At 48.6% G+C, this 24,691-nt stretch overlaps 1 protein-coding gene across 4 annotated transcripts in view; it reads right to left on the reverse strand.

The window, feature by feature from the left end:
• Nucleotides 1–24,691, reverse strand: part of LOC138771336 (rab9 effector protein with kelch motifs-like) — a 73,434-nt gene that overhangs the window by 44,025 nt on the left and 4,718 nt on the right. For all 4 annotated transcript variants that reach the window (XM_069950961.1, XM_069950960.1, XM_069950959.1 and 1 more), the window contains exons 2-3: nucleotides 21,375–21,413; nucleotides 7,290–7,381 (exon numbers count right to left, since the gene is read on the reverse strand). In XM_069950961.1, coding sequence (XP_069807062.1) covers nucleotides 7,290–7,351 — 62 coding nt within the window. In that variant the 5' untranslated portion in view covers nucleotides 7,352–7,381; nucleotides 21,375–21,413. The remainder of the gene's footprint in view (nucleotides 1–7,289; nucleotides 7,382–21,374; nucleotides 21,414–24,691) is intronic.

The raw sequence follows: 24,691 nt of genomic DNA on the forward strand, positions 1-24,691 counted from the left end.
GCAGGCTCCCTCTTGCCCAGGACCCCAGATAACCACAGTAACAAGTGGCAATGCAGAAGCATCAGGGAGTGTCGGGTGGAGGCATCATGGTGTTCAGGCTGCCATATCTTATGGTCAGGGGGATTAACGCCAACTTCCTGGGGGCCATGGGTGGTCCCGTAAAGCAATGCACCCGATGTCCTTTAACCTTGCCCACCTCCCTGGCCCTCATTCTAAGTTTGCTCAGCCACATGGATCCCTTGGCCATGGCAGTACCCATCTGTTTCGGTTTTCAGGAGACCCATTATCCTGCCAGTGGTTGGCCAAGCCCATTCATGGGGGTCACCAGGTTATGGGTTATTGGGGGGGGGGGGGAGCTATCAGGCAGCCAGGCCCACAGTACCAGTAAGGGCCCTATTCTACCGGACGATTATCGTTCACATAATCCTTAACAATTAACGATCTCAAACGACCGCTATTGCGAAAGACCTGAAAACGTTCACTCATTTCCATGGAACGATAATCGTTTTTCTTCGCTATTGCGTTCGTATCTACTGCGAACGACCGAACAACTTCTTATTCAATGCGAACGTTTTGCGAACGAGCAACAATAAAAATATGTCCAGGTCTTATAAAGCGATCAACGATTTCTTGTTCGGTCGTTAATTGTTAACTGCATTTCAACCGAACGATCGTTTAGATTCGAACAATTTAACGATAATCTGAACGATAATCGTCCGGTGGAATAGGGCCCTAAGTCAGCAGGCTACAACGGCAAGTCAGAACGAGGTCAGACCTCCCCCATAGCAAGATTGCCCAAGCAACAGCAATGTTATGTCTGTGCCGAATAGATGCTGGCCCCCCTTCTGCTTGTCATTTCAGAACCGAAGGATCCGGAGAAGGTGCACCAGGAGGGACGACTACAGCCCAGATGAGTCGTTATCTGATTGTTTGGATGAGGAAGAGTCAGACGGGGAAGGAGGAGGCGTGCTGAGGGTCTTTAGGAAGTGGGTGAAGATACTGAAGCATAAGAAGCGGGGGAAGAGGGGCAGTGGGGGGGCTACTAAGGGTCTGACTGTACAGGGCATTGTGTGTAGGGGATACGTACGCATGTAGTCTGTCCCCCACATATTCTCACCTGCCGCGTAAGATCTTAAGAAAGATACGGGATGGGAAGTTTGTGGATAATTTTGACTTGTCCAGGGAGGCGGAGGCAGAGAAGGAGGAAAAGAGGGGCAGAGGAACGTAAGAGGGGGTTTATCATGGATTAGGTAAAGGGGTTTGTGGTCTATGCAAGCGTATGGACAGAAGCCAGAGATATGTGGTGACTTATGGCGGTACATGGGCTTCATCATTGATGCCTTTTATATTTATGGGGGAGGGCTTGGTCGGAGTACGATAAAGCCTTAAGGAAGACGATGGTGGGGAATAGTATATTAAGTTTTGGGCAGAATGATTTGGACTTGTGGTGAGGGCTAATTGTAAGGGAGAAGGCAGTGGCTTTGGGGGGTGGCGGGCATAGCAGCTTTATAAACAAGGGGAAGGTGGTTTGCTGGGCATATAATGAGAGGGCCTGTAATAGGGGCTTTGCTTGTAAATTTCGGCATAGCTGCAACAACTGGGGTGGAGCCATCCGAAAGTAGACTGTTTTAAAAAGAGCGTGTTTAGCAATGGTGCGCATGGGGTGCAGTCCTTTTGGGTGGGAGGAAAAGGGGGCAACACCAGTGAGGGTGGACATGTTAAGGGACTGGCTCCGGGTGTACCCAGATAGAGGGAGGGCGGAGTTGCTTGAAGGTTTCTTAGAGAGGTTTAAGTTGCCAGTGTCTGGGGTTGTATTGGGATCTCGCACAATTAGGAATCTAAAATCAGCTAGTGAGCACCCCGAGATATTGCTTGAGAAATTGGAGAAGGAGGTGGGGTTGGGCAGGATGGCTGGTCCTTTTGTGCAACTCCAATTTGAGGATTTAGTCTTGTCTCCATTAGGGGTAGTCCCCAAGAAGGAGGAAGGGAAATTTAGAATGATCAGGCTTCTGTCGTACCCAGAGGGGGGGGGGGGGGGGTCAGTTAATGGGGCCATTGACAAGGATCTTTGTGAGGTACACTATCAGTCATTGGAGGAGGCCGTCCAGTTAGTAAGGGGCGCGGGGGAGGGGCGCATTGATGGCAAAGGTGGACATAGAGTCAGCATTGAGATTGCTCCCTCCGCATCTTAGTAGTTTAAGTACACTGGTTGTGGTTGCAAGAGGCGGTATTATGTTGACAAGTGTTTACCAATGGGTTGTGCCATATCTCGAGCACTATTAAAGGGACTTTGCTGGGTTACTGGAAAGGTTTAGGGTTCAGTGTCACATGAGAAAATGGTTGAGCCGACAGCGAGACTGTTGTACCTGGGGATTGAGAGAGAGTCGGAAAAAGTGACACTTAGGGAAACACAGTCTTTGGCTGGTTCCCTAAGATTCGCTTGCCAGGTAATTCCTATGGGGAGGATATTTAGTAGACGTCTGGAGAAGAGCACGGTGGGGGTCAGAAAATCGTACCACAAGATCAGAATTATAAAAGAGTTAAGAGGGGATCTTGCTGTGTGGGTCACATTTTAGGGAGTTTTAATGGAGTTGCGGTTTGGGTAGGGAACCAGCATCCAATCAGATGAGATGAGATTGTTCACTGATGCAGCTGGGTCTTATGGTTTTGGAGGGAAGTGGTGTGCGGGTAAATGGCCGTTTTGTTGGGAAACCGGGGGATTGTTAAAGAATTTGACGTTATTCCCTATAGTCGTGGTGGTGGAGCTCTGGGGGCAGGAGCTGAGAGATAAATGGGCAATCTTTTCGCCTGTCAAGTAGTTCAGAGTCTGTTATACGATTATTGAGACATCTGGTTCTGAGGTGTTTGCAGCTGAATATTCAGTTTCAGGCCAAGCATGTGCCGGGGGTTAATAATGGGATAGCTGACGCACTGTCCAGGGGCAGGATGGAGGACTTTTATGCATTAGTACCTACTACAAGAAAGATTGGTTAGCATAGCCTAATGGTGCGTTTACACAGGCAGATTTATCTGACAGATTTTTGAAGCCAAAGCCAGGAACAGACCATAAGCAGGGAACGGGTCATAAAGGAAAGACTGAGATTTCGCCTCTTTTCAAATCCATTCCTGGTTTTGGCTTCTAAAATCTGTCATATAAATCTGCCTGTGTAAACGGACCATTAGTTGTGTCTGCAGGTGGTGATCCCATCCTAGGGGAGTTGGTGACAAGTTCATTGGTTGATAATGTCATGTGTTTCATTGCCCGTTCTAAAACCAATCAGAAGGGTAGGGGAGCATGGGTGTCACTAAAGAAGATTGGTGATCAGTTGTGTCCCTTATGGGCGGTGGGCAGATATATGGAGATAAGGGGTAAAAGGGTTTTGGCCCCTTTTAGTGCATAAAGACGGGAGTGCACTGTCCCGGTTCCAGTTTCGTGCAGTATTGAAGAAATGCTTAAGGGCGGCAGCCTCAATCCTGCAAATTACGGGTCTCATTCTTTTCGGATTGGGGCAGCTTCAGACGCGGCTGCAAAAGGTTTGGGGGATGATTGGATAAAAAAGATAGTCAGATGGAAGTCTAAAGCATTCAGAACGTATGTGCGTAAGGTTTCACAGTAATGCTGTCCTGTGTTGTTGTTCTGGTGTGCTGTTTCTGTTTCATTTTCCTAGGAAAAAAGGTGGTGTGGATCGTTGGGCACTCGTATGTGCATCATGCGGCAAGACGGGCTGGAAGACGTCCATACGGTCTACAGTTTGGTCTGCCGGCAGAGAAAGTTGTGGTCAAGTGGTTTGGCAGGAAAGGCCTGTGTGAGTGGCCTGCACCAGCTCATAAGTGAAGTCTCCTGGAGGCATGGGGCCCCGGACGTCATTGTGGTACACGGTCATTGAGGCAACAACCTGGGCACACGGAAGTCGTTGCAGCTGGTGGCTGGCGTGGAAGTGGAGATCAAAGGTTGGCTGGCAAGGTGGCCAGTGGTTACGGTGGTGTGGTCCTCCATTGTTCAGAGGGGAAATGGAGGCATGCTGGGTCTTGGAGGGCAGTTGAGAGCCCGTAAAAAGGTAAACAGGAAGATGAAGCGATTGGTTGGTGGTCTAGGAGGTACCACCATTGTGTATGATGATCTACTGGATCACAAGTGCATGGGCTTGTACCATACAGATGAACATTTCTCGGACATTGGCTTGGGCAATTTTAACAATTTGTCGCAGGAATCCCTGGAGCAGCGGTTAAAGATAAGAAGGTAAGTAAGGTTTGGTGGTGGAAAAGTAGGGCTGGTGTGTGGGGGGGCCCAACTTTTGGTGGCGGAAATCACGATCCTTTCAGCCCAGGCTTGCTCTTTGTTTAGGGCCCATTGGCAGGGACAATTCTCCTATATGGGAGCGCTGCTGCCAATGGAGGAGGGCAGGACTGGTCCAGGCTGCCCTCAGTAAATGGTTTCCTGGCTGAAAGGCTGTGATTTGTGTCGGGCCTCACCCTTTATGTTTACAATGTTAAATAAAGTGCAGCGTCTGCTGCAATTTCTGCCAATGATGTGTTTGTTGTGTTTTTTGGGGGTATGGGTGCATGGGAGTGGGGTTAGCAGGTTCCCCCCTTATGTGAACTGACATACACACACAGGGTACTGTGCACTGACCATACACACCGGGCAGAGGAAGTGGTACTGTGCACCTGCCACACACGTAGCAGAAGCAGTATTACTGTGCACTAGGGCTGGGCGATCAAATTAACTTGATTAATTCGCCCAGAATGATAGAAACTATTTGATTTTTTTTTAAAAAAACATAAATTTGATTTTCACAAAAAATCAATGCGGGCAGAGCAGTGAGGTGATGGGCAGAGGGGTGCAGGGCGGGCGGCCCGGAGAGGGGGTGCAGGGCGGGCGGCCCGAAGGTGGGGTGCCGGGCGGTCCAGAGAGGGTGCAGGGGGCATACACTGGTGTACAAGGGTATATATGCATGAAGGGGACATACAGTGGTGTATAGGGGTATATATATATACATGAAGGGGGAATACACTTGTGTATAGGGGTATATATACATGAAGGGGACATACAGTGGTGTATAGGGGTATATATATATATATATATATATATATATATATATATACACACACACATTAAGGGGACATACAGTGGTGTATAGGGGTATATATACATGAAGGGGACATACAGTGGTGTATAGGGGTATATATACATGAAGGGGGCATACACTTGTGTATAGGGGTATATATGCATGAAGGGGACATACAGTGGTGTATAGGGGTATATATATATATATACATGAAGGGGGCATGCAGTGGTGTATAGAGGTATATATACATGAAGGGGCATACAGTGGTGTATAGAGGTATATATATATATATATATATATACATGAAGGGGACATACAGTGGTGTATAGAGGTATATATATATATATATATATATATATATATATATATATATATACATATACATGAAGGGGACATACAGTGGTGTATAGGGGTATATATGCATGAAGGGGACATACAGTGGTGTATAGGGGTATATATGCATGAAGGGGGCATACACTTGTGTATAGGGGTATATATACATGAAGGGGACATACAGTGGTGTATAGGGGTATATATACATGAAGGGGACATACAGTGGTGTATAGGGGTATATATACATGAAGGGGACATACAGTGGTGTATAGGGGTATATATACATGAAGGGGACATACAGTGGTGTATAGGGGTATATATATATACATGAAGGGGGCATGCAGTGGTGTATAGGGGTATATATACATGAAGGGGGCATACACCTGTGTATAGGGGTATATATACATGAAGGGGACATACAGTGGTCTATAGAGGTATATATACATGAAGGGGACATACAGTGGTGTATAGAGGTATATATATACACATGTAGAGGACATACAGTGGTGTATAGAGGTATATATACATGAAGGGGACATACAGTGGTGTATAGAGGTATATATATATATATATATATATATATATATATATATATATATATATACACATGAAGGGGCATGCAGTGGTGTATAGAGGTATATATACATGAAGGGGACATACAGTGGTGTATAGAGGTATATATACATAAGGGGGCATACAGTGGTGTATAGAGGTATATATATACACATGTAGAGGACATACAGTGGTGTATAGAGGTATATATACATGAAGGGGACATACAGTGGTGTATAGAGGTATATATATATATATACACATGAAGGGGGCATGCAGTGGTGTATAGAGGTATATATACATGAAGGGGGCATACACTTGTGTATAGAGGTATATATATATACATGAGGGGGCATACACTTGTGTATAGAGGTATTTATATATACATGAAGGGGACATACAGTTCTGTATAGGGGTATATATATATATACACATGAGGGGGACATACAGTGGTGTATAGGGGTATATATATATACATGAAGGGGACATACAGTGGTGTATAGGGGTATATATATATACATGAAGGGGACATACAGTGGTGTATAGAGGTATATATATATATATATATATATATATATATATATATATATATATATATATACACATGAAGGGGCATGCAGTGGTGTATAGAGGTATATATACATGAAGGGGACATACAGTGGTGTATAGAGGTATATATACATAAGGGGGCATACAGTGGTGTATAGAGGTATATATATACACATGTAGAGGACATACAGTGGTGTATAGAGGTATATATACATGAAGGGGACATACAGTGGTGTATAGAGGTATATATATATATACACATGAAGGGGGCATGCAGTGGTGTATAGAGGTATATATATACATGAAGGGGGCATACACTTGTGTATAGAGGTATATATATATACATGAGGGGGCATACACTTGTGTATAGAGGTATTTATATATACATGAAGGGGACATACAGTTCTGTATAGGGGTATATATATATATACACATGAGGGGGACATACAGTGGTGTATAGGGGTATATATATATACATGAAGGGGACATACAGTGGTGTATAGGGGTATATATATATACATGAAGGGGACATACAGTGGTGTATAGAGGTATATATACATGAAGGGGACATACATACAGTGGTGTATAGAGGTATATATATATACATGAAGGGGACATACACTTGTGTATAGAGGTATATACACATGAAGGGGGCATACACCTGTGTATAGAGGTATATATATATACATGAAGGGGACATACAGTGGTGTATAAAGGCATATAAACATGAAGGGGTATATACCGTTGTATTGGGGGGTGTATATACAGGAAGGGGATATTGCCCACCTGATAAGCTGCCGAGGAGCCTCCAGCACCGACCACAGGGCGTAGAACTCCACCCGGCCCATAACGCCCGAAACTCCTCAGAACTCCGTCACCTGTGTGAGGAGACAAGGCGGGAACAGGTGTGAGGGCGGGGCCAGCACACCAAGGCGGAACCAGGAAGTAGCGGGTCACATAATGGTAGAGCCTAGTATGTATCCTCTCCTCTGAGGCTCTCACTGTAGGGGATACATTCTAGCATGTTTAGTATTGAAATGTCTAGAATATATACCCTCACAGAGGAGAGGATATACTCAGAGGAGAGGATACATTCTAGGCATTTCAGTACTGAACATGGAGAGGATACACTCAGAGGAGAGGATATACTCAGAGGAGAGGATACATTCTAGGCATTTCAGTACTGAACATGGAGAGGATACACTCAGAGGAGAGGATACATTCTAGTAGGGCTGGGCGATATTGGCCTAAATCAGTATCGCGGTTTATCGCATATGTAGCTGCGATAATGATAATTGGACGATAACTATGACACGCCCCTTTGTAAGCCACACCCCTTTTACAAACCACACCCACTCGGCCGTGACAAACTGGGGATAGTTTGTTTCAATAAACTTTAAAAAAGTACAGTAACTCAATGAGCAGCAACCCAAGCTAGGAACACACTACAGGACGTGTATATACAGGTATACAGCTATGTGCACACTACAGGACGTTTATATACATAGGTATACAGCTATGTACACACTACAGGACGTGTATATACATAGGTATACAGCTATGTGCACACTACAGGACGTGTATATACAGGCATACAGCTATGTGCACACTACAGGACGTGTATATACAGGCATACAGCTATGTACACACTACAGGACGTGTATATACAGGCATACAGCTATGTACACACTACAGGACGTGTATATACAGGTATATAGCATACAGCTATGTGCACACTACAGGACGTGTATATACAGGCATACAGCTATGTGCACACTACAGGACATGTATATACAGCTATGTGCACACTACAGGACGTGTATATACAGGTATACAGCTATGTGCACACTACAGGACGTGTATATACAGCTATGTGCACACTACAGGACGTGTATTTACAGGTATACAGCTATGTGCACACTACAGGAGGTGTATATACAGGTATACAGCTATGTGCACACTACAGGACGTGTATATACAGGTATACAGCTATGTGCACACTACAGGACGTGTATATACAGGTATACAGCTATGTGCACACTACAGGACGTGTATATACAGGTATACAGCTATGTGCACACTACAGGACATGTATATACAGGTATACAGCTATGTGCACACTACAGGACGTGTATATACAGGTATACAGCTATGTGCACACTACAGGACGTGTATATACAGGTATACAGCATACAGCTATGTGCACACTACAGGACGTGTATATACAGCTATGTACACACTACAGGACGTGTATATACAGGTATACAGCTATGTGCACACTACAGGACGTGTATATACAGGTATACAGCTATGTGCACACTACAGGACGTGTATTTACAGGTATACAGCTATGTGCACACTACAGGATGTGTATATACAGGTATACAGCTATGTGCACACTACAGGACGTGTATATACAGGTATACAGCTATGTGCACACTACAGGACGTGTATATACAGGTATACAGCTATGTGCACACTACAGGATGTGTATATACAGGTATACAGCTATGTGCACACTACAGGACGTGTATATACAGGTATATAGCATACAGCTATGTGCACACTACAGGATGTGTATATACAGGTATACAGCTATGTGCACACTACAGGACGTGTATATACAGGTATACAGCTATGTGCACACTACAGGACGTGTATATACAGGTATACAGCTATGTGCACACTACAGGACGTGTATATACAGGTATATAGCATACAGCTATGTGCACACTACAGGACATGTATATACAGGCATACAGCTATGTACATGCGATGCCCTGGCCCCTAGGGGCCACTCCGCTATACAGATGTTGTGAGGGTGCAGGAATCGGGGCAGCTGTAGGATAATGTGGTCACGGTGTAGGCACGAGGGTGATACAGCTGGAAGCCGGGCTCCTGACCATGCGGGAATACTGGGCGTGCGATTCTTCGTTGTCCTTAGTCAGGGCACCAATGATCACACCAATGCCAAGGTTCAGAAACAACGGTAGTTGTGTATTTATTGTAACGGTGGTAACTAGTAGCAACAGTCTCTCCGGATGCAACCGGGAATAAGGCAGAGTAATGGGTGATGCTGCAATAGGCTGTGAGAGTAGCGTGCTGAATGATGGGAGTAGTAGTGATACTGAAGCAGAGATGCTGGGTGGAATGAGACTTGGATTGAATACTTGCTGTTGATGATTTGAGAAGATGATGATGAGAGGAACTGAAGAATCGACACCCAGATGAGGATCTTGAGACTTGAGACAGGAACACAGCCAGTGGACTGGAGCAGCAGAGCACAACGCAGGCCTCTCTCTTTTGCAGGGAGAGAGAGGACTAACAGACAACCTATCCCCTTGATGGTAGGGAATAGACTGAGGTAGCACAGGAAGTCACATAGGAAGTAACCCAGCCAAAAGCTCGATGACCATTGGTGTTACCATGGAAGCAGGGCACAGTCACGTGACATCCAGCCATTGCATCATCACACCATTAGGCATATACAGAGGAATATACATGAGGAGTACCATCCTTGAACACTAGGAGGCGACATAATACCTTTAGACACTGATACCTGAATACACATGCAATAAATGACTGAAATGGCAGACTTAAATACTGAGAAGGGGGACACAATACACGCAGTTTGCAGTGGACCATAGCTTTCCAGAACAGAACTGTTTATAATGAAAGTGTGAGCATAAAAAGGGCTGTTCTGGGACACTGCATACCTCCCTACTAGAAATGAGCCGACCTCGGCGAACCACAAGCTGAGGTAGATGTGGCCAAAAGAACATAGAGGACCAGGACAACAAGACAAGAGGAAGGAATGTTAGTGTGAGTGAATCTGTAGATGTGTGTTTCCCACGCTCAAGGCACAGGTGACAAGAGAAATATGAAGAAAAAGAAAACCCTAGTGGCAGGACTTCACCTAGGGGTGCCTAACGTACTCTGGTTACAGGTAGTTAGTGCGTGAACCATCTGACATGGAAGCCAGGACAACTTAACTGCTGGTGGGCGACCCTCAATATTCCAGTCAGTTTGACAGTAGGTTTCCTGTATAAAGTGTTACCCTACTGGAGGAGAACTGTGAAGACCTGTGTATTCCCTTGGCGTGTTTGTGAAGTGACTTGGATACCTGGAAGAGAATAGAACAAAATAATAAAAGCAAGCATACATCTGGGAGCCCATGCATATGGGTCAATCATACAACACAATTACTCAATAGGCCGAACACACGAAAGGGTATCCAAGGTGCAATATGTATGGACAAGTGTGAACGTTAGGTATGACTATGTGTGATTACTACTGTGTTGGGACAAGACAGAGGTGAACAAATACTGGAGACAAAAGGAAGGGAAATACAAAAGACAACAAATACTGCGAGGTCCTGAGGAGAACTGGCTCACATGAATCTGAAGGAAACCTGAGAGAAATCCGAATGAAAATCTGAAGAAAATCTGCATACAAACTGGCTCAACTAAATCTTTCCAGCTATAGATATGATAATAATACACAATGAGATTATGCATGGAGAAAATAGAAGATTCTTCTGAAAAATACACTTTCTCTGAGGCTATAGATATAAATATGTAGACTGACTTCTCTACTCAGAGGAGGAGGAAACTGTCTGACATGAGAATATACACTGTGAGAAGAAGAACTTTTTCAAAGGACACACTTTACTCTGAGACTATCTAACTGACTTGTCTGCTCACTCAGAGGTAGGAATATATATATAAGACTCTGACAAGAAAATAGACTTTTGACTACTGAAGTGCAATACTGAAATACAATAATAAACCTCTGACAATCACATACTCTGGAAAATGCTTTAGGAAGGACTGGATAAGTGTCTCTGTGTGGTAGAGTCTCTTTAGGCAATATACACCATCGTCCATGTAAAGGCTCTGGGACAGGCACTAGAGAACAGTTTGGTCAGGGAGTGTCCATCAGCACATAGCTGGTTAGTACAGGGACTTGGTCAGGAGGACCAGGCACCAACCTTGAACGTTGCAGGAACTTTTTAATCACACAGGAAACAACAACAGAACAGGAACAGTTAAGGACTTTGGTACCACTTACTGGGAAGAGGCAGGAGGAACCTCATTAGGCCCCTTCTCCTTCCTCTGCTTCTTCTTCTTCTCCCAGGGGTAATAGAAGCGTGGAGGGCCTGGAGCAGAAGCATTGCTGGGGCCGGTAGTGACCAAAACGCTGGGGTCACTGTGGTGAAAGGGGAGATAATGGGCGCCACATGGTAGGTGACCGTAGTAGTGGAGCAAGCAGCTTTAGCCACAGCAGCAGAAGCAGCAGAGCAGGCTGCGGTGGTAGCTGTAATGGACGAGCCCGCTGTAGTGGAAGCTGCAGGAGCAGTGGGTGGCTGGGCCGTAGTGGAGTTGAACGTCACGGTGCTAGCCATGGTAGGGGTAGTCTGAGTCACCGGAGGCAATAGAGAGAGGGCCTGCTGAATCTCCTCTGCTATTTTTCTGATGATGGGGTCGTCACCAAACACCCACCGCGGCAGGGAAGGTGTCTCAGGTTCAGGGAGTTGCCAGGGGCTGGTGAAAACAGGAGGCCTTCGGCTTTCTTCCCTTGCTAGGGCCGGGTAACGGGGTGTCCGGAGGTCCGGTACTCACTGTTTCTTCCCGTTCCGGTGAAGTCGATCCTCCGGTGGAGAAAGCCAGATTCGATCCACTGGAGTGGGCTGGTATCGGAGACGGGCTGTGGTCAGACAAGGAGCCCAACTCCCGGTCACTATGCGCCGGGCTGACCGGACGGCTATGCTCGGCAGCGTCGGACCCCCAGCTGTCGTCTGACGGGAGCGGAGCAGACAGGCAAGCGGGATCCAGCTCGAGCAGAGGCTGTAGATAGCTTGGTAACACGGCAGCAGCAGCGGCACACGAGTCTTCTATCCAGGTCGCCATCTTGCTACGCACTGACCGGAACTTGTAGCAGGAAGGGGAGGAGCGCCAGGCTGGAGGATCCGGTTCCAAAGTCTGCCCGGCAACAGTGACGTCATCTGGCGCAGGCAGCCAATCAGGAGTATTCAATGCAAAGTCTATGACGCCGGGCGATTCCCGCGCTTTGGCAGCATGGCAATTAACCCCCTCCTCTCCGGGGTATGGCGCAGCCAGAAATTGAAGAAGACGGCGGCCATCTTGTGTACAGTCTAGGGCCCTGAGGGCCTCGATTACCCCCATAGTGATATAGCAAAGTCTCTTTGGGGGTTGCGGCACAGTCTTGGGGCACACAATGTAAACGTATTCCTGTTCGTGACGCCAAATGCGATGCCCTTGCCCCTAGGGGCCACTCCGCTATACAGATGTTGGATGGGTGCAGGAATCAGGGCAGCTGTAGGAAATAGTGGTCACGGTTTAGGCACGAGGGTGCTACAGCTGGAAGCCGGGCTCCTGACCATGCGGGAATACTGGGCATGCGATTCTTCGTTGTCCTTAGTCAGGGCACCAATGATCACACCAATGCCAAGGTTCAGAAACAACGGTAGTTGTGTATTTATTGTAACGGTGGTAACTAGTAGCAACAGTCTCTCCGGATGCAACCGGGAATAAGGCAATCTTGAATAAAGCAGAATAATGGGTGATGCTGCAATAGGCTGTGAGAGTAGCGTGCTGAATGATGGGAGTAGTAGTGATACTGAAGCAGAGATGCTGGGTGGAATGAGACTTGGATTGAATACTTGCTGTTGATGAATTGAGAAGATGATGATGAGAGGAACTGAAGAATCGACACCCAGATGAGGATCTTGAGACTTGAGACAGGAACACAGCCAGTGGACTGGAGCAGCAGAGCACACGCAGGCCTCTCTCTTTTGCAGGGAGAGAGAGGACTAACAGACAACCTATCCCCTTGATGGTAGGGAATAGACTGAGGTAGCACAGGAAGTCACATGGTAACCCAGCCAAAAGCTCGATGACCATTGGTGTTACCATGGAGGCAGGGCACAGTCACGTGACATCCAGCCATTGCATCATCACACCATTAGGCATATACAGAGGAATATACATGAGGAGTACCATCCTTGAACACTAGGAGGCGACATAATACCTTTAGACACTGATACCTTAATACACATGCAATAAATGACTGAAATGGCAGACCTGAATACTGAGAAGGGGGACACAATACACGCAGTTTGCAGTGGACCATAGCTTTCCAGAACAGAACTGTTTATAATGAAAGTGTGAGCATAAGAAGGGCTGTTCTGGGACACTGCATACACACTACAGGACGTGTATATACAGGCATACAGCTATGTGCACACTACAGGACGTGTATATACAGCTATGTGCACACTACAGGACGTGTATATACAGGTATACAGCTATGTGCACACTACAGGAGGTGTATATACAGGTATACAGCTATGTGCACACTACAGGACGTGTATATACAGGTATACAGCTATGTGCACACTACAGGACGTGTATATACAGGTATACAGCTATGTGCACACTACAGGACGTGTATATACAGGTATACAGCTATGTGCACACTACAGGACGTGTATATACAGGTATACAGCTATGTACACACTACAGGATGTGTATATACAGGTATACAGCTATGTGCACACTACAGGACGTGTATATACAGGTATACAGCTATGTGCACACTACAGGATGTGTATATACAGGTATACAGCTATGTGCACACTACAGGACGTGTATATACAGGTATACAGCTATGTGCACACTACAGGACGTGTATATACAGGTATACAGCTATGTACACACTACAGGATGTGTATATACAGGTATACAGCTATGTGCACACTACAGGACGTGTATATACAGGTATACAGCTATGTGCACACTACAGGATGTGTATATACAGGTATACAGCTATGTGCACACTACAGGCAGGGCCGCTTTAACCAGAGGGCACATGGTGCACCGGGCCCACTGGTTAAAGGGGCCCCCCCGAGCAGGCCGGCCGTTGCTATGTGCGACCAATGCAGTCGCACAGGGCTCCGGCCACCAGCCTGTCAGGGGGGAGCGCCATGGATGGGTAATCTACTTACCCCTCCATGGTGCCCCCTGCAGGCCCCCCCCCGGCGCTTCAGCAGCAGCAGCAGCGACACTGACAGAGAGAGCGCCATTGGCTCCCTCCCTGTCAGTCACTCTTGTGGCCGCACTTCCTGCGGTCACAAGAGGCCGCACTCTCCCTCTAGCGCCCGACGTCACTGGAGCGTCGGCGCGAGGGTGAGGGGAGTGCAGCCTCTTGTGACCACAGGAAGTGCGGCCACGAGAGGGAAGAGAAGAGGAACGCGTGGACCTAGGTGAGTAAGTGTTTGTTTTTTTCAATGTTATATGGGAGGGGGAGCTATATACTATTGGGGAGCACAGGGGGCTATATACTATGGGGGGCACAAGGGAGCTATATACTATGGGGGGTGGGGGGGCACAGGGGGCTATATACTATGGGGGAGGACAGGGGGCTATATACTATGGGGGGGCACAGGGGGCTATATACTATGGGGGAGGACAGGGGGCTATATACTATAGGGGAGGACAGGGGGCTATATACTACTGGGGAGCACAGGGGGCTATATACTATGGGGGAGGACAGGGGGCTATATACTATGGGGGAGGACAGGGGGCTATATACTATGGGGGGGCACAGGGGGCTATATACTATGGGGAGGACAGGGGGCTATATACTACTGGGGAGCACAGGGGGCTATATACTACTGGGGAGCACAGGGGGCTATATACTATGGGGGAGGACAGGGGGCTATATACTATGGGGGGGCACAGGGGGCTATATACTATGGGGGAGGACAGGGGGCTATATACTATAGGGGAGGACAGGGGGCTATATACTATGGGGGAGCACAGGGGGCTATATACTATGGGGGAGCACAGGGGGCTATATACTACTGGGGAGCACAGGGGGCTATATACTACTGGGGAGCACATGGGAGCTATATACTATGGGGGAGCACAGGGGGCTATATACTATGGGGGAGCACAGGGGGCTATATACTATGGGGGAGCACAGGGAGCTATATACTATGGGGGAGGACAGGGGGCTATATACTATGGGGGAGCACAGGGGGCGCTATATACTATGGGGGAGCACAGGGGGCTATATACTATGGGGGAGCACAGGGAAGCTATATACTATGGGGGAGCATAGGGGGCTATATACTATGGGGGAGCACAGGGGAGCTATATACAATGGGGAAGCTTAGGGGGCTATATACTATGGGGGAGCACAGGGAAGCTATATACTATGGGGGAGCACAGGGGGCTATATACTATGGGGGAGCACAGGGGAGCTATATACTATGGGGGAGCACAGGGGAGCTATATACTATGGGGGAGCACAGGGGAGCTATATACTATGGGGGAGCACAGGGGAGCTATATACTATGGGGGAGCTATATACTATGGGGGAGCACAGGGAAGCTATATACTATGGGGGAGCACAGGGGGCTATATACTATGGGGGAGCACAGAGGAGCTATATACTATGGGGGAGCACAGGGAGCTATATACTATGGGGGAGCACAGGGGAGTTATATACTATGGGGGAGCACAGGGGGCTATATACTATGGGGGAGCACAGGGGAGCTATATACTATGGGGGAGCACAGGGGAGCTATATACTATGGGGGAGCACAGGGAGCTATATACTATGGGGGAGCACAGGGGAGTTATATACTATGGGGGAGCACAGGGGGCTATATACTATGGGGGAGCTATATACTATGGGGGAGCACAGGGGACTATATACTACTGGGGAGCACAGGGGTCTATATACTATGGGGAGCACAGGGGTCTATATACTATGGGGAGCACAGGGGAGCTATATACTATGGGGGAGCACAGGGAAGCTATATACTATGGGGGAGCACAGGGGACTATATACTACTGGGGAGCACAGGGGTCTATATACTATGGGGAGCACAGGGGTCTATATACTATGGGGAGCACAGGGGAGCTATATACTATGGGGGAGCACAGGGAAGCTATATACTATGGGGGAGCACAGGGGGCTATATACTATGGGGGAGCACAGGGGAGCTATATACAATGGGGAGCTTAGGGGGCTATATACTATGGGGAGCACAGGGGTCTATATACTATGGGGAGCACAGGGGAGCTATATACTATGGGGGAGCACAGGGGAGCTATACACTACTGGGGAGCACAGGGGAGCTATATACTATGGGGGAGCACAGGGGACTATATACTACTGGGGAGCACAGGGGTCTATATACTATGGGGAGCACAGGGGTCTATATACTATGGGGAGCACAGGGGAGCTATATACTATGGGGGAGCACAGGGGAGCTATATACTATGGGGGAGCACAGGGGAGCTATATACTACTGGGGAGCACAGGGGGTATATACTACTGGGGAGCACAGGGGGGCTATATACTATTGGGGGAGAGCACAGGGGGGCTATATACTATTGTGGGAGAGCACAGGGGGGCTATATACTATTGTGGGAGAGCACAGGGGTCTATATACTATGGGGGAGAGCACAGGGGGGCTATATATTATGGAGAGCACAGGGGGGCTATATACTATTGGGGAGAGCACAGGGGGCTATATACTATTGGGGGGGAGCACAGGGGGGCTATATACTATTGGGGGAGAGCACAGGGGGGCTATATACTGTTGTGGGAGAGCATAGGGGTCTATATACTGTTGGAGAGCACAGGGGGGCTATATACTATTGGGGGAGAGCACAGGGGGGGCTATATACTATTGTGGGAGAGCACAGGGGGAGCTATATACTACTGGGGAGAGTGCACAGGGGGGCTATATACTAATGGGGGAGCGCACAGGAGGGCTGTATATAACTGGAGGAGCACATGAGGGTCTATATACTACAGGGACACCTTAAAACTATGGAGGCACAGAGGGGTGTAACTATGTAGGGGTACAGAGGGGTGTAACTACTGTATAGGGGTACAAGGGACCTAACTACTGTATGTGTTGGAGCCTAAAATATTTGTCTGGCAGATTCTGGAGAGAAGATTCACAGCCAGGAGAAGACTTCAAGGTGGCCCAGGCTGGATGGAGAGAGAAAGAAAAGGTGACAGACTCTGATCGGAGAAGACGCCCCCGGTGAGTCACTGGATGTAACTGCACTCTGTTATAGGGTTGTAGTGTTAGGGGTCATGGTGTGGCGGTATTATGTAATGGTATCATTGGTGATATCTTTCTGTTTTGTTTAGTGCAGTTTTTATGTAATATGTAATCACTGTATGGTGGTAGGAGTGTTATAAGGTAACTACTGTATGTATTGGGGCTCTTGATACAGTGTGGGGGCAAATTCAGTACATTATACAATGTGCCGAAAGGGAAGGGGGGGCCCACTCTTGAGGGCTGTGCACTGGGCCCACTAATGTATTAAAACGGCTCTGACTACAGGACGTGTATATACAGGTATACAGCTATGTGCACACTACAGGACGTGTATATCAGGGCTCCAGACTAAAAAATTTACCTAGGAGCCATTGGCTCCTAACCTGAAAAATTTAGGCGCCAAATAGAATATTTGGTCGCCAACATTTTAAGCCATGTAAAATTAATGTTATATTAAATGGGACTTACTGTGTGCAGAGGCCGCGGCAGCCTCCTCCTCCTCCTCATCCTCCTCCTCCTCCTCCTTTAGATTCTCTCTTTTCTTAGTTTGAAAATGTTCAACATGGAAACTTGCAACTTGACAACCATATACAGTCTGACAACCATATCCAGTCTGACAACCATATCCAGTCTGACAACCATATCCAGTCTGACTCAGTACTTCAGCCTCACTTGGCTAGCCTTTTAATGAGGCTTACTCTTCTGAACTTGAACTTAAAGGGAACCTGTCACCCCCGTGCCGGGGTGACAGGCTCCCGACCCCCCGTTAGAGCCCCCTATACTCACCTCATCTTCACCCCGCTTCTGAAGATGGTCGGGGTCACGGAGATCTCAGCCGCTGCAGCCCGGCGTGCGCTGAGAGATGAGTCCAACGCTCATAGAGAAGGACGGGAGAGTCCAGCGCTCCGTCATTCTCTATGAGTGTTGGACTCATCTCTCAGTGTGCGCGCCGGGCTGCAGCGGCTGAGATCTCCGTGACCCGACCATCTTCAGAAGCGGGACCCGACCATCTTCAGAAGCGGGACCCGGCGCGATGAGGTGAGTATAGGGGATTCTAACGGGGGGTTGGGAGCCTGTCACCCCGGCACCGGGGGTGACAGGTTCCCTTTAAAAGCTTGCAACAGTCTATACATACTGAGCTAGACTTCTGACTGCAGCCATAGTGACCCCCCACAAGATGTGTATATAGATAGATATATCTCTCACCTAGTGACTAATGCAAGTGACCCCCTACAATACAGACACCTGAGGGGCCCTGATAATAATAATTGTGCATATATCTATCTCCTAGTGTCTGCAGCCAGTTTGCCCTACACTTATAGATGGCCCCCTCCCCTTATAGATGACCCCCTCTACCCCCATTATAGATGCCCCCTCTCTCCCCCCATTATAGATGCCCCCTCTCCCCCCCCATTATAGATGCCCCCTCCTCCCCCCCCATTATAGATGCCCCCTCTTCTCCCCCCCTTATAGATACCCCCTCCCTTATAGATGACCCCCTCTACCACCATTATAGATACCCCCCTCTCCCCCCCATTATAGATGCCCCCTCCTCCCCCCCATTATAGATGCCCCCTCCTCCCCCCCATTATAGATGCCCCCTCTTCTCCCCCCCTTATAGATACCCCCTCCTCCCCCCCATTATAGATACCCCCTCCCCTTATAGATACCCCCTCCCCTTATAGATGGCACCCTCTCCCCCCATTATAGATGCCCCCCCCTTCTCTTCTCCCCCCTTTCCTCTATGCTAAGCAATATTTAAAAAAAATAAACACACAAACTCACCTGACAACCCGCTCCCCCGGCGATCCTCTTCTTCTTCGGACGCTGTCCCCGGCTGATGCGCGGCTGCCGGGGGTGTCCCGTCCTATCCCCGGCAGCGCGGCGCGTCAGTGAGCTCCCTGTACGCCGGGGCTGTGACTTCTGACACAGGAAGCGTCTCTGACGCGCGCTTCCTGTGCCGGAAGTCAGGGCCCCAAGCAGCTCACTGATGCGCCGCGCTGCCGGGGATAGGATGGGACACCCCCGGCAGCTGCGCATCAGCCGGGGACCCGGACTTAAAGAGACAGCGCGCCGCCGCCGGGGCCAGTCGCAAATGGCGCCCAGATTAATAAATCTGGGCGCCATTTGCAAAATATCAGTCGCATTGGCGACCATTTTGGTCGCCATCTGGAGCCCTGTATATACAGGTATACAGCTATGTGCACACTACAGGACGTGTATATACAGGCATACAGCTATGTGCACACTACAGGACGTGTATATACAGGTATATAGCTATGTACTATAGGTACCTAGAGTATATATGATGGGTATATAGTATATACAGGTGACAGTACAGGGACGTACATTATAGGGGGCTGTAGATGGCATGCATCTCTCTCTCTCTCTCCTACTATACGGGGAGGCGGGCAGAGGTGTATGGGTATACGGGGGGGGCGGGCAGAGGTGTATGGGTATACGGGGGGGCGGGCAGGGGTGTATGGGTATACGGGGTGGCGGGCAGAGGTGTATGGGTATACGGGAGGGCCGGCAGGGGTGTATGGGTATACAGGGGTGCGGGCAGGGGTGTATGGGTATACAGGGGTGCAGGCAGGGGTGTATGGGTATACGGGGAGGCGGGCAGGGGTGTATGGGTATACAGGGGTGCGGGCAGGGGTGTATAGGTATATGGGGGGTGCAGGGGTATACGGGGGGGGCGGGCAGGGGTCTATGAGTATACAGGGAGCTGCATGCTGGGACCTGTAGTTCCCCCAGTCACAGTACAGGGCTGTAAAATAGGAGGAATGGATGGGCTGCAGCAGCCAATTATTCCTCCTATGTTACAATCCTGCACTGTTACTGAGGGGACTACAGGACAGCCGCCCCACGTGCTGCTCCTCCACCTGCAGCTCTGACCTGCCGGCGTCCCTGCACACACTCGCCGGGAGGGGGGGGGTTGGGGGACCGGCACCAGTCCTGTCCGAGCGCCCTTCTCCTCCGGCCGGCGAGCGCTGCACATGTTAATGTCCTGTGTGTGCAGGGACGCCGGACGGGACGGGGGAAGGGCTGTGCATTCAGGAATATTCTCCCCTGGACCCTGCTGCTCCTCCACTTCCCGCGCGCACACCGCTTGCCGGTCGGCGAGCGCTGCACGTTAATGTCCTGTGTGTGCAGGGACGCCGGACGGGACAAATACTGCGGGACGGGCCTCGGACGGGACAGGGGGAGGGCTGTGCACTCGGGCATTCTCACCTGGGCCCTGCTGCTCCTCCACCTCCCGCTCTGATTCCTGCGTCCCTGCACATAACGTGCAACACTTACGCCGGGCCGCGAGTTTGCGTGCAGGAGCTCTCTGGAAAATACAAAATTACCGCAGATACCGTCCTGGCTAAGTTGAGGTCGGTTAACCGACGCCAGTGACGGTATCGGTATTTTTGCGGTATACCGCCCAGCCCTACATTCTAAGCATTTCAGTGCCTAGGAAGTACAGGCCGGGGAGTCCGATGCTCCGTCATTCTCTATGGGCATCGGACTCTCCTGTCAGCGCGCGCGCTGGGCTTTGGGAGCTGATATCTCCGGGACGCGGCCGGCTCAGGAAGCGGGACCCGGCGGGATCACATAAGTATAGGGGGATCTAACAGGGGGTCGGGATCCTGTCACCCCGGCACGGGGGGTGACAGGTCCTCTTTAAATTGTATAACATGCAAATACCTGGTAAAGGGAACCCATTTCACACATCCTAGTACACAAAAACAATATAAAATCAGACACTTTCTTACCTGCTCATCCGATTGGATAGTGTATGCCATCTGGTGTCCCTGTAAAAAAACATACATAGGTGAAACCACCAACGACCTTAAAACCAGGTTTGGACACCACAGATATACTGTGAGGAAACAAAAACTAGATCTTCCCATCCCTAAACATTGCGTGGAAGCTGGCCACACTGAGAAAGACCTAAAAGTGATGATTATTGACAGAGTACCCCCTCTGAAATATGGGGGCGATCACCTGACTCTCTTGAAAAAATGTGAACTGAACTGGATCCATGACCTGGGTAGATTGGGTGACATGGTGACAATGTCAGTGCGGGCACGCTCACATAGCACATCTCCTACTTGCTCATACTGCTCCGATCGCCTATGGAATATTATGTGAAACACCTCCATATGTGCAAATTGATTAATTTACCTTTCTCTTTGTACCTAGATGTTATGGATGGAGAACTCACCACGTCCCACTGGAGTCCACTGTAAATATTTTTGCTTATAATCTACCATGACCGGATATCAACGCTCAGTGAGGATCTTCACCTGTATGTTGGAATTCACACTGTGCGGCTTTTGGAGTGACCAGTTGGAACCAGGAGTGGTTTGCTGTGACAGAGCCAAGTCCAAGCTGCTTGCAGAACTTCTCCTTCCTGAGGGTGGGGGGATGAGCAAACAGCCGGACAAGTCGTCTGTCCTGTCCAGGAGAGTCATTGACACAGCCGAGTCCGGACCGTAAAGGGTTACTCAGCCAAGTGTGTTCCACATGAGCCATCAGTGACTATCCTGCCCTCCTTGTGATCGGACTCCAGAGTGCAGGGGAATGGTGAGTCCTCATCCTGGGAATCTTGTACTACAATGTTTATTTCTCTGGACTTACAGAGACTCTTATAGGACTTTATACAGTGTGGCTAATAGCCAAATGTTTCAAGCTGTCTCACATACAGCACTGATCACATGGGACTTATATAGCTGTCTCACATACAGCACTGATCACATGGGACTTATATAGCTGTCTCACATACAGCACTGATCACATGGGACTTATATAGCTGTCTCACATACAGCACTGATCACATGGGACTTATATAGCTGTCTCACATACAGCACTGATCACATGGGACTTATATATCTGTCTCACATACAGCACTGATCACATGGGACTTATATATCTGTCTCACATACAGCACTGATCACATGGGACTTATATAGCTGTCTCACATACAGCACTGATCACATGGGATTTATATAGCTGTCTCACATACAGCACTGATCACATGGGACTTATATAGCTGTCTCACATACAGCACTGATCACATGGGACTTATATAGCTGTCTCACATACAGCACTGATCACATGGGACTTATATAGCTGTCTCACATACAGCACTGATCACATGGGACTTATATAGCTGTCTCACATACAGCACTGATCACATGGGACTTATATAGCTGTCTCACATACAGCACTGATCACATGGGACTTATATAGCTGTCTCACATACGGCACTGATCACATGGGACTTATATAGCTGTCTCACATACGGCACTGATCACATGGGACTTATATAGCTGTCTCACATACGGCACTGATCACATGGGACTTATATAGCTGTCTCACATACGGCACTGATCACATGGGACTTATATAGCTGTCTCACATACGGCACTGATCACATGGGACTTATATAGCTGTCTCACATACGGCACTGATCACATGGGACTTATATAGCTGTCTCACATACAGCACTGATCACATGGGACTTATATAGATGTCTCACATACAGCACTGATCACATGGGACTTATATAGCTGTCTCACATACAGCACTGATCACATGGGACTTATATATCTGTCTCACATACAGCACTGATCACATGGGACTTATATAGCTGTCTCACATACAGCACTGATCACATGGGACTTATATAGCTGTCTCACATACAGCACTGATCACATGGGACTTATATAGCTGTCTCACATACAGCACTGATCACATGGGATTTATATAGCTGTCTCACATACAGCACTGATCACATGGGACTTATATAGCTGTCTCACATACAGCACTGATCACATGGGACTTATATAGCGGTCTCACATACAGCACTGATCACATGGGACTTATATAGCTGTCTCACATACGGCACTGATCACATGGGACTTATATAGCTGTCTCACATACGGCACTGATCACATGGGACTTATATAGCTGTCTCACATACGGCACTGATCACATGGGACTTATATAGCTGTCTCACATACGGCACTGTTCACATGGGACTTATATAGCTGTATCCTATCTATCTCCTATCTATCTATCTATCGCCCCTATCTATCGCCTGCTAATGCATATATATGCAGCTTGGTGCACTGCACTACACTGCGCATATATATATATATATAATATGCAGTGCCAGACTGGATGCATACACATGCATTAGCAGGCTGGAGACAGATAGATATAGTATATCACATGCAGTAGCAGACTGGTGGGTAGCTCGTTCTCCCCTGGTTAGCTAGTGTCAGGACAAACCTCCTGCAGAGCTAACCAGGGGACATCACACAGGCCGTCTGCACTGCCGGGCCCCATAGCAGCAGCTACTACTGCTATGGCGGTAGTTCCACCACTGGGATACACTCAGAGGAGAGGATACACTCAGAGGAGAGGATACACTCAGAGGAGAGGATACACTCAGAGGAGAGGATACATTCTAGGCATTTCAGTGCTGAACATGGAGAGGATACACTCAGAGGAGAGGATACATTCTAGTATGTTCAGCACTGAAATGCCTAGAATGTATCCTCTCCTCTGTGTATCCTCTCTCCTAAGCTTCTCACTGCAGCAGGGGCGAAACTACAGCCATAGTGGCTGCTCCGGGGCCCCCGGACCTTACTGCCTACAACACCTGATGGTCGAGAGGGCCTCCCGTGTGTTCAGTGTTCTGACTGACAGCGCGAAAAGCCATAGGCTTCCCGCCCTGTCAATCACTCTTGTGACCGCAAGCAGCATTTTGAGTGTTGCCCCCGCCCCGACAGATCAGACACATAATGGCGAAGTCCCGGGCAGCGCCACTGAGGTCAGTGTGCGCCGCGGCGGCTGGGACTTGCGGTACAGGAAGTGACGCGCTCCCTGTACCGGAAGTCCCTGGCGCCGCCGGGGTCTATATATATGGGGGACGGACAGCACTGGGGCTATATATATGGGGGAGGGACAGCACTGGGGGCTATATATATAGGGGGGAGGGACAGCACTGGGGCTATATATATGGGGGAGGGACAGCACTGGGGGCTATATATATATATATATGGGGGAGGCACAGCACTGG

The sequence above is a fragment of the Dendropsophus ebraccatus genome, chromosome 13 (assembly GCF_027789765.1).
Source record: "Dendropsophus ebraccatus isolate aDenEbr1 chromosome 13, aDenEbr1.pat, whole genome shotgun sequence".
Classification (NCBI taxonomy): domain Eukaryota; kingdom Metazoa; phylum Chordata; class Amphibia; order Anura; family Hylidae; genus Dendropsophus; species Dendropsophus ebraccatus.